The 14823-nt window shown below is 42.3% G+C and overlaps 1 protein-coding gene across 1 annotated transcript in view; it reads right to left on the bottom strand.

Annotated features, from left to right (window-relative positions):
* Positions 1 to 4228: 4228 nt before the first annotated feature.
* The window catches only part of usta (uronyl 2-sulfotransferase a), a 63807-nt gene continuing 53212 nt past the window's right edge, over positions 4229 to 14823 (bottom strand). Inside the window, exons 6-8 of the mRNA XM_036549866.1 lie at positions 10347 to 10444; positions 8207 to 8364; positions 4229 to 6422 (exon numbers count right to left, since the gene is read on the bottom strand). Coding sequence (XP_036405759.1) covers positions 6127 to 6422; positions 8207 to 8364; positions 10347 to 10444 — 552 coding nt within the window. The 3' untranslated portion in view covers positions 4229 to 6126. The remainder of the gene's footprint in view (positions 6423 to 8206; positions 8365 to 10346; positions 10445 to 14823) is intronic.

Below are 14823 nucleotides of genomic sequence, written 5' to 3'. Positions count from 1 at the left end.
TATGACCCTGTGTGGACTGTTTTTCCAAGCAGCAGCACTGTGGAGAAAGAGCCCACTGTAAGCAGGGTTCAGTTTCTAAAAGTGCCATTTTACCTTTGAGCAAAATACTGCACCCAAATCAATTCTGTAAATGTACAACTGATATAAACCAGTAATGTATGCCTAAACAACTCTGAATAAATAGTTTAACAAATATGAATACGCTTTACAAATATGCTTTAAGAACTGAGGAGCTGGAGTCCAAAAAACAGGTCAAAAAAAAAAAAAAAACAGAAAAAAATTCCAGCCCTGTATCTGGATAAAACTTGCCCCTGTGTTAGCTTGGCCTTGGCCAATGCCTCTGTTTAGAGAATCAAAAGTTTGTGCCGATCATTTTGAACTTTCACTTACTGCTTCATCTTGAAAGGCCTCATCATATGGTGCAGACCATACATCTAGTCTTTGTGGTGTGCATGTGCAACAAGACCCTGAGTATGCTGTTATATGATATAATGCCTAAAATGCCTTATTGTGCTTATAAAATGGGTTCCAGTTTCTCAGAGAACACAATATACACACGAAACACAAAACATACTGCTTCACAAAAATACTTTCTGAAAGTAACCGTTACCGCCATGCACTAGCCAGCACAGAATTTGAGATAACTGCCAGTTGTTGCACTTGTTATTTTGAAGTTGGCACAGTCATGTTTGCGTGTGAAAAGTACTTACACGTAGAACTTCCCTTGAAATACCAGCGCTGCCATAAGGTCAAATGATGTAAGCGGCGTACCGCTTAGTGTCATCAAACTGCCTGCTTAGAGATCCCTGTCAGGTCACAGGGGCTCTGGGTCTGTCACATACCACATAGCTCTTAGCGCTGAGTAATAGTCTGCAAAGCCACAGCTGGACAGCCGGATCTATGTCAATGAGCGTGACAGCCGTGATCAATCGGTCACCACCGTGTCTGCCATCTGCTATTTCCAGGGGTCATAAAGCAAGGCACGTACGGCCAAATCAGGTACGCATTGCGCAAAGGCGCCGCAGCTGCATCGGGTAGAGATAGCGGGGTGGACCGCACATTGGGCGCAGGTGCAGCTTTGTGGCTATGCGTGGAAAAGGGTGGGCGGACCGTACCTGGAAATCCCGGATTAGACACAGAGGGATTGCTGCCTTGCGCTCGGGCCCGTGCTGTATGTGGAGCACGTTCCAGCCCCGAGACCTCTCAGGCCGCAGACGCTGGACAGCCCTGCATTCGCACTCACCCACACATGACATTCTGACCACAGACGAGCAATAAAAAAAGACTTCAGTCCCACATCTGGCAGAGACATCAGCTGTTCAGTGCATTCAGATAGAACTCCCACTAGAAGCGTGCATTTCCTGTCAAGGAGCGCAGGTTCGGCACTGTACTCTAACTTTCACACCACTGTATTCACCACATTGGCTACAGGCCTGACAAAGTTCAACAGTCACATCTAAGCTTCCTTCTCAAAATGGCAGATTTTGGAAGGTTCCCAGAGACAAAGAGATCTCTGGTCTATGCAAATGTAATTTAAAAACAAACAATGCTTCTAATGCCTCAGGTTGACTGGGGGTCCACCCTTAGTGGCATTTTCCCCTTGCTGTCAAATACCAACATAAAAACTCACTTTTTATGTAACTGTCTACACATACTGTATTTCTTGCTAAACATGTGGAAACAGTATTAAGTTGTGGTTACAGGGACTGGACTTGTTGCAGGTTAAAATTCCTGATGGCATTATTATTAGGGTAAAATGATAGTGTTCAGTGTGGTGTAGAAGTTTTGTATCAAGCCATTTAAGGTCCAGTGCTGATAAGCTGTCTGTAAAATGAAGACATGTTGCAGGCTATCAGTGGTTCTGGTAGAAACCAGTGTGCAGTGCACAGATCTGGACTTGCGTGGGTGCTGCAGAGATAGTGGCTGTTCTGTGGCTCCACCCCCATCAGTTTATAATTAACCTGCTGGCTGCCGGCCTAAGGGGTGCTCTTTGGTTGCTGGAATGAAGCTCGAGTCTGTCAGGGTTGATGGCTCCGATCCCAGCAAGGAGAGGAGTCCATGATGAAAAAATAGAACCTACTCAAGCAGGCAGGGCCAGGATTCCAAGAGAGACAGCACCAGAGGGGGGCAACCTGAGCAACAGCCAACAGCAGACACACAAAAGTGGAGTCAGTGAGAGGAGCCTGAGGAAACAGCCAATAGACAGGCCCGATGGTCAGTGAGTGGAACTTAAGGAACAGCTGATAGGAGCCACACATGATGGGAAGGGAGCGGGTAGTGGAATATGAATAGCCAATGGAAGAGAGGAACAGAAGAAGCCGGTGAGAAGAAGCTAAGTGGAGGTCTATACAAGAGGGATACCAGTGGGGCAGTGACTGACTCAAAAGAAACTACACATAAAGAAAAGTCACAGAGGTTGATAGAGGGCATAATTAACTGCAGCTATCACAAAACATTACAAATATTGTTTTTCAACGGCTGTGCATTTCAGTCATCATATACTGCATAAGCACACTACAAAAAATGAAAAGCAGCGTTTCCAACAATTTTTCAAAGCTTTCAAAGCCACATACATCTACTGTGTGTGTATATGGCTCTAAAGTAGTTTGAACTGAACGTTATTAAACAAACTCACATTACTCTCTTTGCGAGCTTTCAGCCAAAAATACTAGCCTCAACAGCACTATAGTCTAGTCCACAGCTAACAGGCAGCGTGAAGTCTCTAAATGGGTCAATATTTGACATGTACCAGCGTCACATGAATATGAGGGTAAAACAGTGGAAATAAGTAGTGCTGTACTCTGCTCCCTGGGTAACAAATATTATTTGGTCCTCAAACAGAGAAGCGCCTCTTCTTTAAATAAACACTGCCAACTCTGCTAAATGTGGTGAGTGTATTCCCCCTCACTGCCAAACATGGCCCACCAGGACACCATGGTCTCCTAAATTATTTAGTTAATCTCAAGCCACATACTGCCAGTTAGTGAATCATCTACATTTATTTTATGCAAACTCTCCCAAAATATTCAGAGATGCCTGCAGAGCAAAAAAAAAAAAAAATCTCTATTAATTGCCAGATCACTGAGCCAATGAATAGACAAACATTTCCTGTCAATGAAGTAAAAACAGCTGCTTTGACCAGCAGGTTTACAGCCATGTGATGCTGTAAAGATCTGGATTAGTTTAGTTGGCAAAGAGAAGAGGAATCATTGGGAAGGCATTGGAGTGGAGGTTATGTTACGTTATGTGGCTAAAAACACATTTCAAGAAATAACAGTGAGATCACAAACTAAGAACACAACATTTAGAAGATATTTATTTTCAAAGATGTCCAAGAAAATGGAGTGTTCCATTTCTAGAAAACCTTTTTTCCTCAAGGAAATGGGCATTTAAGCAGTTCAAAGATTTATTAAAGTACTTAAAACTCTGCTAAATGCTAATAACACATACTTGATAATTGTTAGATGCCGAATGCTGAAGCACAAATTCTCTCTAAAACACCTTTTTGTTTTCTTTCCTGAGAAACATACATCTGGAATGCAATGTACACATATAATAAATTAAACTGTCAAAAGATAATCCAGAACACAGTACAATTTTTAAATATAAACAGCTGTATATTAAACTGGCATGTATTATGGCATGTGTAGTTATACCAGATTATAGCAAATGACCTCTTATATTATGTGCCAACTTCTCTTGTGACAAATTCATATGGGGATGTAAGGAAGGGAACGGTATTTATTGATGTTGAGCAAAAAACTATAGGTTCGGTCTTTTGAAATCTGAAATACGTTAGATATTATGAATGTCAGTTAGTTTTATATACATAATGTAACAGTAAACCTATGGCTGACAGTTTGTTAGAGATTTGGTTTGGAAAATTTCAGCTCTCAGTTCTGTGTTACCTGAAATATGGCAGTTGTCCAGCATACATGCTTGGCTTTTTGCTGTAAACGGCTGATTTAGTTTATGGCAAAGCTTTGACAAACATCATCATTAAACAACATTAAGATCATACTGTGACCTGTTTAAGAATGCACAAACATAACAATGGAAAGGCAATGGAACATAACTGTTCCATAACGTTTTTCAAATCGCGAAAACAGCTTATTTTCTGTTTTTTCTTTTTTTTTTTTTTACATGGTCTTACTAATGTCACAACCCACTATGTGTCAGTTCAAAAGGCAAACACATTCAAATTTGAATTCTCTGAATTCATATTTTGGTGTACTTGGTGTCTGATTCTACTGAATAATCATTGTGTTTAAGTCAACATTTCTCTACAATAGCACTCAAATCACAAATTCACTTTCAAATACTGTTAATTTTTTTGTGAAGTTTGATGGATTCGCCTTGATGTCTCCAGTGCTTTGGCAATTCTGTTCAACCACCAACATTTTGTCATCCTTTTAATCGATGCACACAACAGCACTGAAATAAAAAATTGCAAATAACGAGGCATTGTGAGCTGAACAGACACAACTCTGAACAATGATTAGGATGTATATGTATTGGCACATTACCTGTATATACACAAGCGTATATACACATGTGTACCGGTATGTTACAGGTATATGTATCTCAGTGGCCGTCTGTGAGCTACAAACAGGAGAAGGAGAGACCATTTGAAAGTGATCCTGAACCATTTTTTGCAGGATGAACAAACATTAAAAAAACTCTTTGTGCACTTCACATAATCATTAGTTACAATGACAAAAAATAAAATAATTGGTTTAGTTAAATAGAGATTGTTGTTATACTCAAAATGATGCTACATTGACCTTTAATGATGTAACAGGAAGCGCATGAAGGTTGGGTTACTACTTTAGAGACAATCAGGTCAAAGGGAATCAGCTGCTGATGGGTGCTCTTGATAACACTGATAATCATATTAATGAAGGATTATTATCAGGACTGTAATCAGTTTGAAGGCCAGCTCTCTGCCTCCCCTATTTGCACCTCAGCGCCACCACAACTGTTTCAGACGTGGATTCACACGCACGGTCAGAATATCACCATTCTTTGTTTTGGTTTTGAAAAGTTGTGCATTTGCATTTGAAAGCACCTGTCACCACGTCACCATCCCCAAGCAGTGCGCTAGCCTGCATTGAGAGAATTCCTGGACAGGTCTGGCACAGCGTCACGGTTTGGCACGACTGCGTTCAGAGGAGTTCCAACGGCCACCACATGAGCACCTCTCTTTTTTCACAGAGGGGACAGCACGCAAAGAGAAATGATTCACTCGCTGAGTAAAAAAAAGCAAGGCCCGGGTAACTAAGGCCAGGGACCTAATCACCTAATCAATCTCCTGTTCTGGCTCTAGGGAGCGGCGTCACACTCTGCAGTGGGCATTTACATGCCCACTCATGCTGCAGAGTAGGGCGTCTCAACTCCAGCAGAATCCACATGTATCTGACTTGGTCAGAAAAGAGGAGAGACACAGCACAAGTCTTGACAAAGACACAATTAACTAACTGTAAATCATCAACATCAACATCCTTATCCTTGCAATGCATGAGTTACTATGCTCTTATCCTTACTGAAGGGGGTGACAATCACTCTCTGTAGCGGACACATGATTGCACTGAGCTTCGCTGAATAGGGAAGTTCTCACAGTGCATCCGTGTGAGTGAGGGCTCACATGTATTTCATACTGTACACTGCCTTCCCATCAGCCCTTGTGGCAGCCTTGGAACCTCCCTGACTGGCGTTTCCCTGGCAACTTTTGAAGCACTTGTCCTCCACCTCCGGCTGGCATTGCCTTACTTTGCATCCACTTACACACAGCTTTCTCCTGACAGCACATCTTTCTGAGAAGTCCATATTCATCTCACACACCACACCTGGAGAAATTCACACAGAACAGTCTCCTGAACTGAGCAAAAAAAAAAACAAACTGCTTGAGACTGATCGTTGAAAGACAATAAAGTCCATTTTTGAAGACTCTGAAATCCTGCACACCTTAGCAAAATGCTTGTGTCCCACTGGCTAGAATGGGTACCCGTAAAAACACGGATATTGTCGTCATCCACACCCCCAGCTCCTGGGAATGCTGAAACAGGGCTGCGCCCCTTCCCCCTCCCTCCCGAAACGCTGGCCGCGCCTCCTCCTCCCGGCTGACGCTCAGGGCTGCACCAACCAGCTGTTGGCGTCCTCCAGCTCCTCCTCCAGCTCCTGCTCCTCCTCCTCTTCCAGGGGCTCCTGAGTCTTCAGGGCCAAGTTCATCAGGAAGCTGGGCTGGTTCGTGGGCGGGGAGACTGACTTGAGGCCGATCTTCTTCTTCATGAGGTGGAACTGGTCCCTGATGAAGTTGTAAAATTCGTACTCGTACCTCATACGCTGGTAAAGCACCTGAAGGGCCTCCAGGGTGGGCGTGTGCTTGCGCACCGTTCCTGTCAAGTTGCCCATCTTCCTGTACTCTGCGAGGCGGAGAGCGATAGACAGAGGTGTTACATGCAGGAATGTGACGGGCCCAGCACAAACACCCATCGCCAAAGCCAAAATGGAATCTTGTAGAAAATGGACGATCAGTGCTCTACGACAGTTGTGAAAATGCAACTAATAAATATAAGCTGATTAATAGATCAGTCGATTTTCAAAGAACTACAGAAGTGGATCTCTTTATATATTTTCTTAGCTTGAATGAATAAAAAAATAAAAAATTAAAAATTATATATATATATATAAATATATATCATTCTGTTGTCTTGGTTTGCTGTTTGTGACGTTAAAACCTCATTACTCCACAACAGACCCCATGTCTCCACCAAGTGTCCACAGCTGGAAACTGCAGCAAAAACTAATTCCACATGACAGAGGACAACTGACAGATGTCTTTGACAGATGGTTTTCTAATGATGGGCATGAGAACCACTTATTGAGTTGAGCCACCACGTGTTGTCAATCAACAACTAATCTAAATCAATCAAAATGCTTTTCCCTCCACAGCAAAACGCTGTGACAGGTTCAGATTAGTGACTTATTGCTAGCATGTGGTAACCTCAGACAGAAAGTGGTTCTCTTCCCCCATAACTGCTGAAAACTGCTTTCAGTTGAAATAAAAAATGAAGTCAAGCTGAAGGATACATCTACAGTATATGACTGAGCACAAAATGTTACGTTGCTTTTTACTGTGAAGATCCCTTTTTCTGGAATGCTAAACACCGTTAAGCGCTTTGTTCTTTCAGCGGCCTGACACGGGGGACTTGGCTTTGGCGGGAAAAAGTGCTTTGTGTCGTAACAGTCACCATAACAATGTGACTTCCGTGTGGGTTCAATAAAGCCCCCATGCCGCAGTAGGTGGAGGGGCGTACACAGCCTGGGCTATTGTTCCCCCGCCTAAGATCACCTGACCTCCTTAAGCGTTACACAAGACAGGCCCAGTTCCCTACGCAATGCCCTCCTACGTTTTCAATTACCACTGAACTGAGAGTCACACTCAGCCCTGGACTTTGCAGCATGGGGAGGGGAGTCTGGCCTATTAAGTGGAAAGTGTTTGTAAAATGTTCAATCTGTTATATACGAGGTGAATTCTCAAAGCCATGTCATGTCAAATGCAGACAAGACATCCCATAAAAAGTCTGTTGGAGGAAGACAAACGTGTTGGAGCAAGACAAATCTGACAGCTTTATTTGCATCATAATCATGTCCGCGGGCAAAGTTTTGATGTATGTATTGCACATCCTAACCCATGGGCTGAAAAGAAATTTGAAAAGATTATTGTCATAAAGCAGTGTGAACGTAATATATTAAACTCCTAGCTTGTGCTTATGAAATATCATTTGGGCCATTATTGTCTTTTGAAGCTCATATGCCAGTTCCTTGCTTATGTATTTTAACAGAAGACACAGACTGCTGTTACACATTCCGTGCAACATCAAATCCTATGGATCTGTATGGCACCAAGCCTAATTACATGTCCACTAACAAAAAAAGCTCTCACTCAAGTGAAAGAAGAGAAAATCATTCAAGCAGTTACATGTATATAATTAAAGGGGAACATGTTCCATTCACATCAAAACATGGTTTGATGTTCACATAGGCCACATGATGTGAAGAGAGGAGAGTTCTCACCATTCCATTAGAACTCTGTTGGTGTATTGAGTGAGCACACCCCAAAATGGGCATTTTGTTCTAGGCGTGTATGTGTCAGTGCTGTGGGAAGGAGACAGGATGAGGAACTGAGGCGAGGAGAGTAGGCTACCTGGGCTCTTGTAGATACTGAGGACGTCAGTGAAGAAGTGAGGTAAGAGACGCTCCAGGAGGAGGAGAACGTCCTCCAGCTCCTCCAGGATGCCCACCAGGAGGAAGTTCTCCATAACGTTCTGCTTGGCGCGCTCCAACGCCCAGATGCCAGGCTCCCTGCGCGTAAGATAAGCCACTCTCACTGTTAGAGACACATTCATTACTGTTCAACAGCCACTGCTGTCACTCTTACGGTCACTACCGCCATTCAAACAGTCACTACCGCCACTCCACCAGTCATTAACGCCACTGCAACAGTCACTACCATGACACCAACAATCCCTACCACCACTGCAACAGTCACTACTGCTATTTAATAGCCACTACTGCCTCAATTTAATCCCAAAGCATCACTTTGACTGAAACTATTACTAATGTAATTAACATTTTACACAAGCTTTAACATTTCAAACTTTACCAAACTTTCCTGAAGACACTGCTCAAAGTACAGGACCAATAAATGGGTCAACAGAGGTGAGATGTTGTGCTCTAAGATGCAGGCTCAGATTCAACCACAATCACTGTTATCACAACCAGAAATATCTACTGCATCATACATCTTTCATTTCAGCGCAATCAAAGAAAAAAGGCCACCATAAACATCAGACAGGAACAATACTCAGTGATTTGTAAGAGCACTTCAGGGGTGCCTACATTGCCCACACACTAGGAGCAGCTGGACAAATAAATTCAAACCCTCAGTGAAATGAGAGGACCCAACTGTGAACCACCTAAATTGCAATTAGCTGCTTGATAACAAGGACAGGATGAAATCCAGCCTCACAGGGAAGATGCTTTTCTTTCAGGTCTTTCAGCACACCATATGTAGACTCCAAATCACCAGGAGTTATTTTAAAGAAGCAGGTGGTAGTAATTTAGTGTAATTATATTTGGGAATTTGTGCAAAAAAAAGTGTATTTGCAGCATTGTGGTGTCTTTTTGGAGTTGGGTGTTGTTTTTGTTGTACTGTGCCTGCTTGGCTATTTCATAGTCTGCACTTGTACCTCCTTCTGCTGGATAAGGGCTCCAGCACAATAATAATAATTACTATTACTACTGACATGATTATTTATTCATTCATCTGTAAGATGTACATTTCACACTTGATGAATTTTTTGTCATGTACAATTTCTAAACAGTACACGAGTATAGTTGTAATCAAACAAAAGTGCTCCAAACAAATGAAAGAAAATGTCTTTACATTTGAATTATGGCATTCAGTGTGATATTGTGCATTTGTACATATTATTTTAATACATCAAAAAAAAAAAGATTACAGAATATAGAAAAAACATAATGAGCTGATCAGGTACACTGGAGGCAAGAAGCCAAACAGTCAGGCTGGATCTAAAGCCATATTAGAATGCTATAGCTGGGCCCATACACAGGAAAGAGACTCTTTTCCCATGCCCCCTTTTTAACCTAATACAAATATTACTTCTGCGTGCAAGAGGGCTATTCCTATGGGGAGTCTGAAGCATTCAAGAAGTATCTATGAAATACCCTTAGACATACGTACAGTAGACAGGCAGTATGCATGCTTGCCACGTGTGGAAGCAGAAAAATGCGTACAAAGAAATGAGCTGCGGTGAACTACAGTAAACAGTAAAATGAGGCAGACATGTGGCATAGCAGTAATGTAATCTAACCAGAAGGCTGCGGGTTCAATTCCCCAGTGGGTCACTGCTATTATACCCGTAGGCAGTGTAATGAACCCACAATGCTGCGGCAAACATCCAGCTGTATAAATATACAGAACATTAACTGCAACCTATGTAACACTCCATGGATATGGGTTAACAATGTCAAGTAAACAAAATAATGTTAAAACAAAATGGAATATTAAGGTCCCTGGGCAGTCTGGTTCTGGAAGAAGGCAGTAACTGTCACAGCAAAACACTTTTAATCGAAAAATTTGCAACTGCTACAAAAAGGGTATCTTGAAGCTAACAAGAATTTCAGGAGGAAGTAAGATACGAAACCAATCCCCTAACTGACAGGGCAATTATGTTAATAAGGTTATTAGCATGTTTGCCTGTTTGCATCATAAGACACATACGTGTTGTCTCCACATCATAGTACAAGTCAAAATCCCTTACCTGCACTGGGGGTGCTGTCCACAGAAATAGGGAATGATGTAAAAGAGGCGGGGGTTTGAGCACTCTGGGTAATTCTCCAGGATGCACACGTTGATGTCCTGGGAAAGGAAATGGGAGATTTTAGACGGCCCCCTAGCACATACAGGTCATTGCCACTATGAAGATGGGTCCACAAAGCCCAGCCAGCAAAGAGAACCCAGGCCACACCACATAATCCTCACAGCAATATTGACATTCTTACACCTAGCCTCAGACCCCTCTTCTCAGCCATGGAGGGATCTTTACTGCTTCAGTTGCATCGTGTGACAGACTGACTGTGCTACTGAGAGAATAACAAAAACTTGAGTTGCCTCCTCTGCTTAACCACAGGAAGAGGAAAAACACCAGAGCATGCCGTCTTTCAGCTCCAAAAGAGCTGATCACTGGGGATCCTTCATTCTAAGAGTTTTGTGAGCAGTGAACTCTGATATAGGTTATTAAGATTTTTGATGGTAGCACAATGGGCATGTTGTCCAAATGAGATACTGTGTGTAACACAGGCCTTTTTTGGTAGTGAAAATACATGTATTACAACTGCATCAACTACATTTCAGACAAGTTTTGTATTCAGGGGCAGCGCTAAAAGTAAACTTAAATTTACATCATTTGTTTACAGCATGTGTACAACAGGATAAACAGCTGAGCACTGACACAATTTCACCAGGAAACTGGGTGGTTTCATTTCAGCATGAAGAAAATACTGTGAAAGTAACTCAAGGAGAACAACGCATGGCCAGCAGAATTCCAAAGTGAGCAGAATAATTTTGTGTTAATTAAAATATTCCAAAAAAAAGTATAATATTGAGGACATTGACAATCAACACCCAGTGTAAGACATACACGCGTACTTGCTCAAAACCATGATTATGAAACTGCTGCTGTATTTTTAGTAAGGCTTATTTGCCTGGCTCGAGGACTAATGTGCTAATGCCAAATATGTGGAGAGCTATATAACATGTAATCAAGTGACAGCCAAAACTTTTCCTCATGTAATTGCATACTGATGACACTAGGGGGCAGATCTCAACCGCGTAAAGCCGTCCAGAAGTGGTGCAATGCTTTTCTGACGTTATCATGCACAAAAAGACAAACGCATAACCACATCCTGAGAGAAAGTTACATCTCTTTAGATTTCAAGTCTTGAAGTAATGAATTTATCAGTTGCGTAACCTCATCTGAATATCTTATCTGAGAAAGAACTGTGAACAGGCAGAAATGGTTAGAGGTGGAGTAACAGTATATGCATCACGTTATACAAAGTCAGCGTATCTTGATGGTACTGATCTCCCTTCTTCAACGCCACAGTACTTCCTAGTGTGATACAACGCGATTTATGCATACATGATTTTAACGTGAGCCTTTATTAACATTTTATCATTTTAAAGTAAAAGAGCAGAGGAGTTGTGTTTGCAATCTACTATAAAATACTATAATTTTATTAATTCAATGCTATTACAAGCATGGCATTTAGCAAATTCACGCATCACAGCATACACCATGACACTGTACAAACACTACAAATAATTAACATAACAAAAACAGAGATGACACTGTAGAACAGGTGCTATACAACACATGAAGGAGGGTGAATCAACCAGGGTTTCCTCATGTCTCCAGCCTGAGGCACCCTGACGCTCGTCAGGTGCCACTGAGATGCCTGGATGATGTCAGCAGAGTAGCATCTATCCTCCAATGAGCACCCACTCCTCTGTAGTCCACTGCATGACTCGCAGTGTGACAAATGTTGACTGCACTGTGTGCAAGTGTATCAGAGGACTGCATTTGTCTCACTTCAGCACTCCTGCATATGCGCACAGGGCATAATGGTGGGACAAGCTCAATGCATTTACATTTACATACATTATTACATTGTTACATACCATATATGTACATGTAATAATGTTACATACGTAGAATACACAAATGTAGATTCCAAAACAGGGTGTTATGAAGCAGGAAAAACATAAAAAAAACATAAGTAATACAGATTACATGACTGCACTACTTAGGCTTCACAGATGCATTTGTCCTGAACTTTGATTGGCAAAAAAATGCAAGTCCTGCTTTTTTCAATGAAAACCCAATTCTTTCCACTGATTTTGATGATTGCTGAATTTGCCGAACTACAGCTGTCAATAAAAGCAATACTTACTTTCAGCTGTGAGTTAACTGAAACCAGGCCCAAGACTATAAAGATTAAAAAAAGAACCAGCAGATGCTTGTAAGAAGGTACAAAAATGTACAACTCCATTCTCACTGCTGTTACTGAGGACAGGAAGAAGCAGATCCAGCCAAATCAATCACTAACATACAATCAAAATGGATTCCACTGCCTCTAAATATGAACAGCTACAGAGCACAAAACTACATGCTGACCATAATGTACGATGCCTGTTAAGTCTACAGTGAGCACACGCCCTGCCGCAACTGATTGCAATTGTGGCTACAAGATGGATAAGATTACATGGGGAATGTTACTTCAGCCTCTACTGGTAGCATCTACTTTCACAGCTACATACAAAAGAAAGGGGTTGATTGCCCTCCAGTTCCCCCCACAGCCAGCCAGGAGGTCAGAGAGAGGTCTGCAGACAGACTCTGTTAGCTGTGACCAAGAAGTGCTAGCCGGGCTCTGAGAGCAACCCTTTACTTGGTTCATTAAAACTACAAAGCAGCTGGCACAGGAGCACTATTAGAATGGTGCTATGAAAAATAAGCCATTTCTTTCCGCTACCCGACATACAGTGGGAGGCCGCAGTAATAAAGGCTAAAACAACAACAGCGACTGTAAAAAACAGCTCTTAATAAAGGAGCAAAATGTGTCAGATTACGTCAAGTTTTTAAATTGGCCCCGCTCCGAGATATGCTTCATTTACTAAAAAGAACCCCCCACCCCGCCTCACCGAATCAACTCTGTGGCGTTCAAAATCACGGTGACTTGTGGCGAAAAAAAAGTTTGCTTTTTGTTTATTTCATCAAAGTTTGGTGCTGATGGGTGAGACTGATGATTTGCTAGGAACAGGCTATTTGTCATGTTAACTTCTGAGGCAGGTCTGCCACCCAAAGGTTAAGTAAAGCCCGGGGACCTCAGAGCCCCCGGCCCTCCAGGTCTATAAAGCCTTCCCTTTCACTGCCCCCAATGGCCCGTGATATGGAACGAGGCGCCAGCCGAGTGTGGCGACTTGGCATGGAGCTCCGCGCTGGGAGCCACATAAACTTTACGCTGTTTCTGCGGAGGCGTGAACACACTGGCGTGCCTTCAAAAACGCTGCACGTTTAATCAGTTCCTGATAAACACCGAGGGTCGTTAACCGAAGGGTGCTCAACGTTTCACTTTCAGCTCCATTTTGACAACACTTTATGTCTCAAAGGGAGAGACACAGAAGGAGAGAGATGTAGAGAGAGGGGGACAGAGAGAATGAGACGGAGAGAAAGAAAGAGAGATACTACCTCTGAGCGTCCACATCCTGATAAAGCTATAGTGTACAGGTGTGTTAGACCATGTGTCACATGGGAGGGCTGCCCCAACACTTAACTCAACACTCAACTCATGATGTATGAATGCAAACATGCAATAAACAATGCATTAACTAATACTACCTGAATGTAGTTTTGAAGCAATTTGGCTAATTCAATTAATCAAATCTCTAACAGAAAAAACTTAATAAAAATCAATGGTCACAAAACTAACCCACCGATTTTCTTGGCAACGGACGTTATGAAAGACTCTTTTCCCCTGTTTGACTCCTTATATCCCTACCATAAATTTACAGAGCCTATGAAATGATGCCGTCATTACTATTACTGGAAGCCTTTTACAACTCCATATGCAAACATTTAAACTTACATTATAATCAACTCCATATAGCCACATCATATGGCTATTACATCAGCTCTGTGTACCCACTATATATGTATCCAATCCACAGTGTCCTGACAAGCCCCTTTGGCTGGTAAAAATAAATCCTTGCTAAACTGAAACTTAGGGAGAGCCCACCAAGGTTGCAGTCACTTTAATCTGGTAAGCTGTAAAACTGCCAAACTGGACAGGAAAAGAGAAGGAGCAGCAGGCAGGAACGTTTTGATGACGTTACCAAATCGTTATGCAGCCATTGAGTGGTACCTGGACTTTGTTAAGAGGCTTGTCTCTCCTCTAAGGCATTGGAGAAAGGAACTGACAGCCCAACATAAAGCTGTATTACATTACATTACTGTCATTTAGCAGACACTCTTATCCAGAGTAACTTACACAATAGGTTACTAGTTTTACGTTATCCATTTATGCAGCTGGATATCTACTGAGGCAATAGTGGGTTAAGTACCTTGCCCAAGGGTACAGCAACAGTGCCCCGGGTGGGGAATCAAACCAGCAGCCTTTCCATTACAAGTCCTGCTCTTTACTACTACGCCACAATGCTGCCCAGGAGGAACAGGAAAGAAC

The sequence above is a fragment of the Megalops cyprinoides genome, chromosome 17, assembly GCF_013368585.1.
Source record: "Megalops cyprinoides isolate fMegCyp1 chromosome 17, fMegCyp1.pri, whole genome shotgun sequence".
NCBI classification, from domain to species: domain Eukaryota; kingdom Metazoa; phylum Chordata; class Actinopteri; order Elopiformes; family Megalopidae; genus Megalops; species Megalops cyprinoides.
This window is presented reverse-complemented; position numbering and strand designations above follow the sequence as displayed.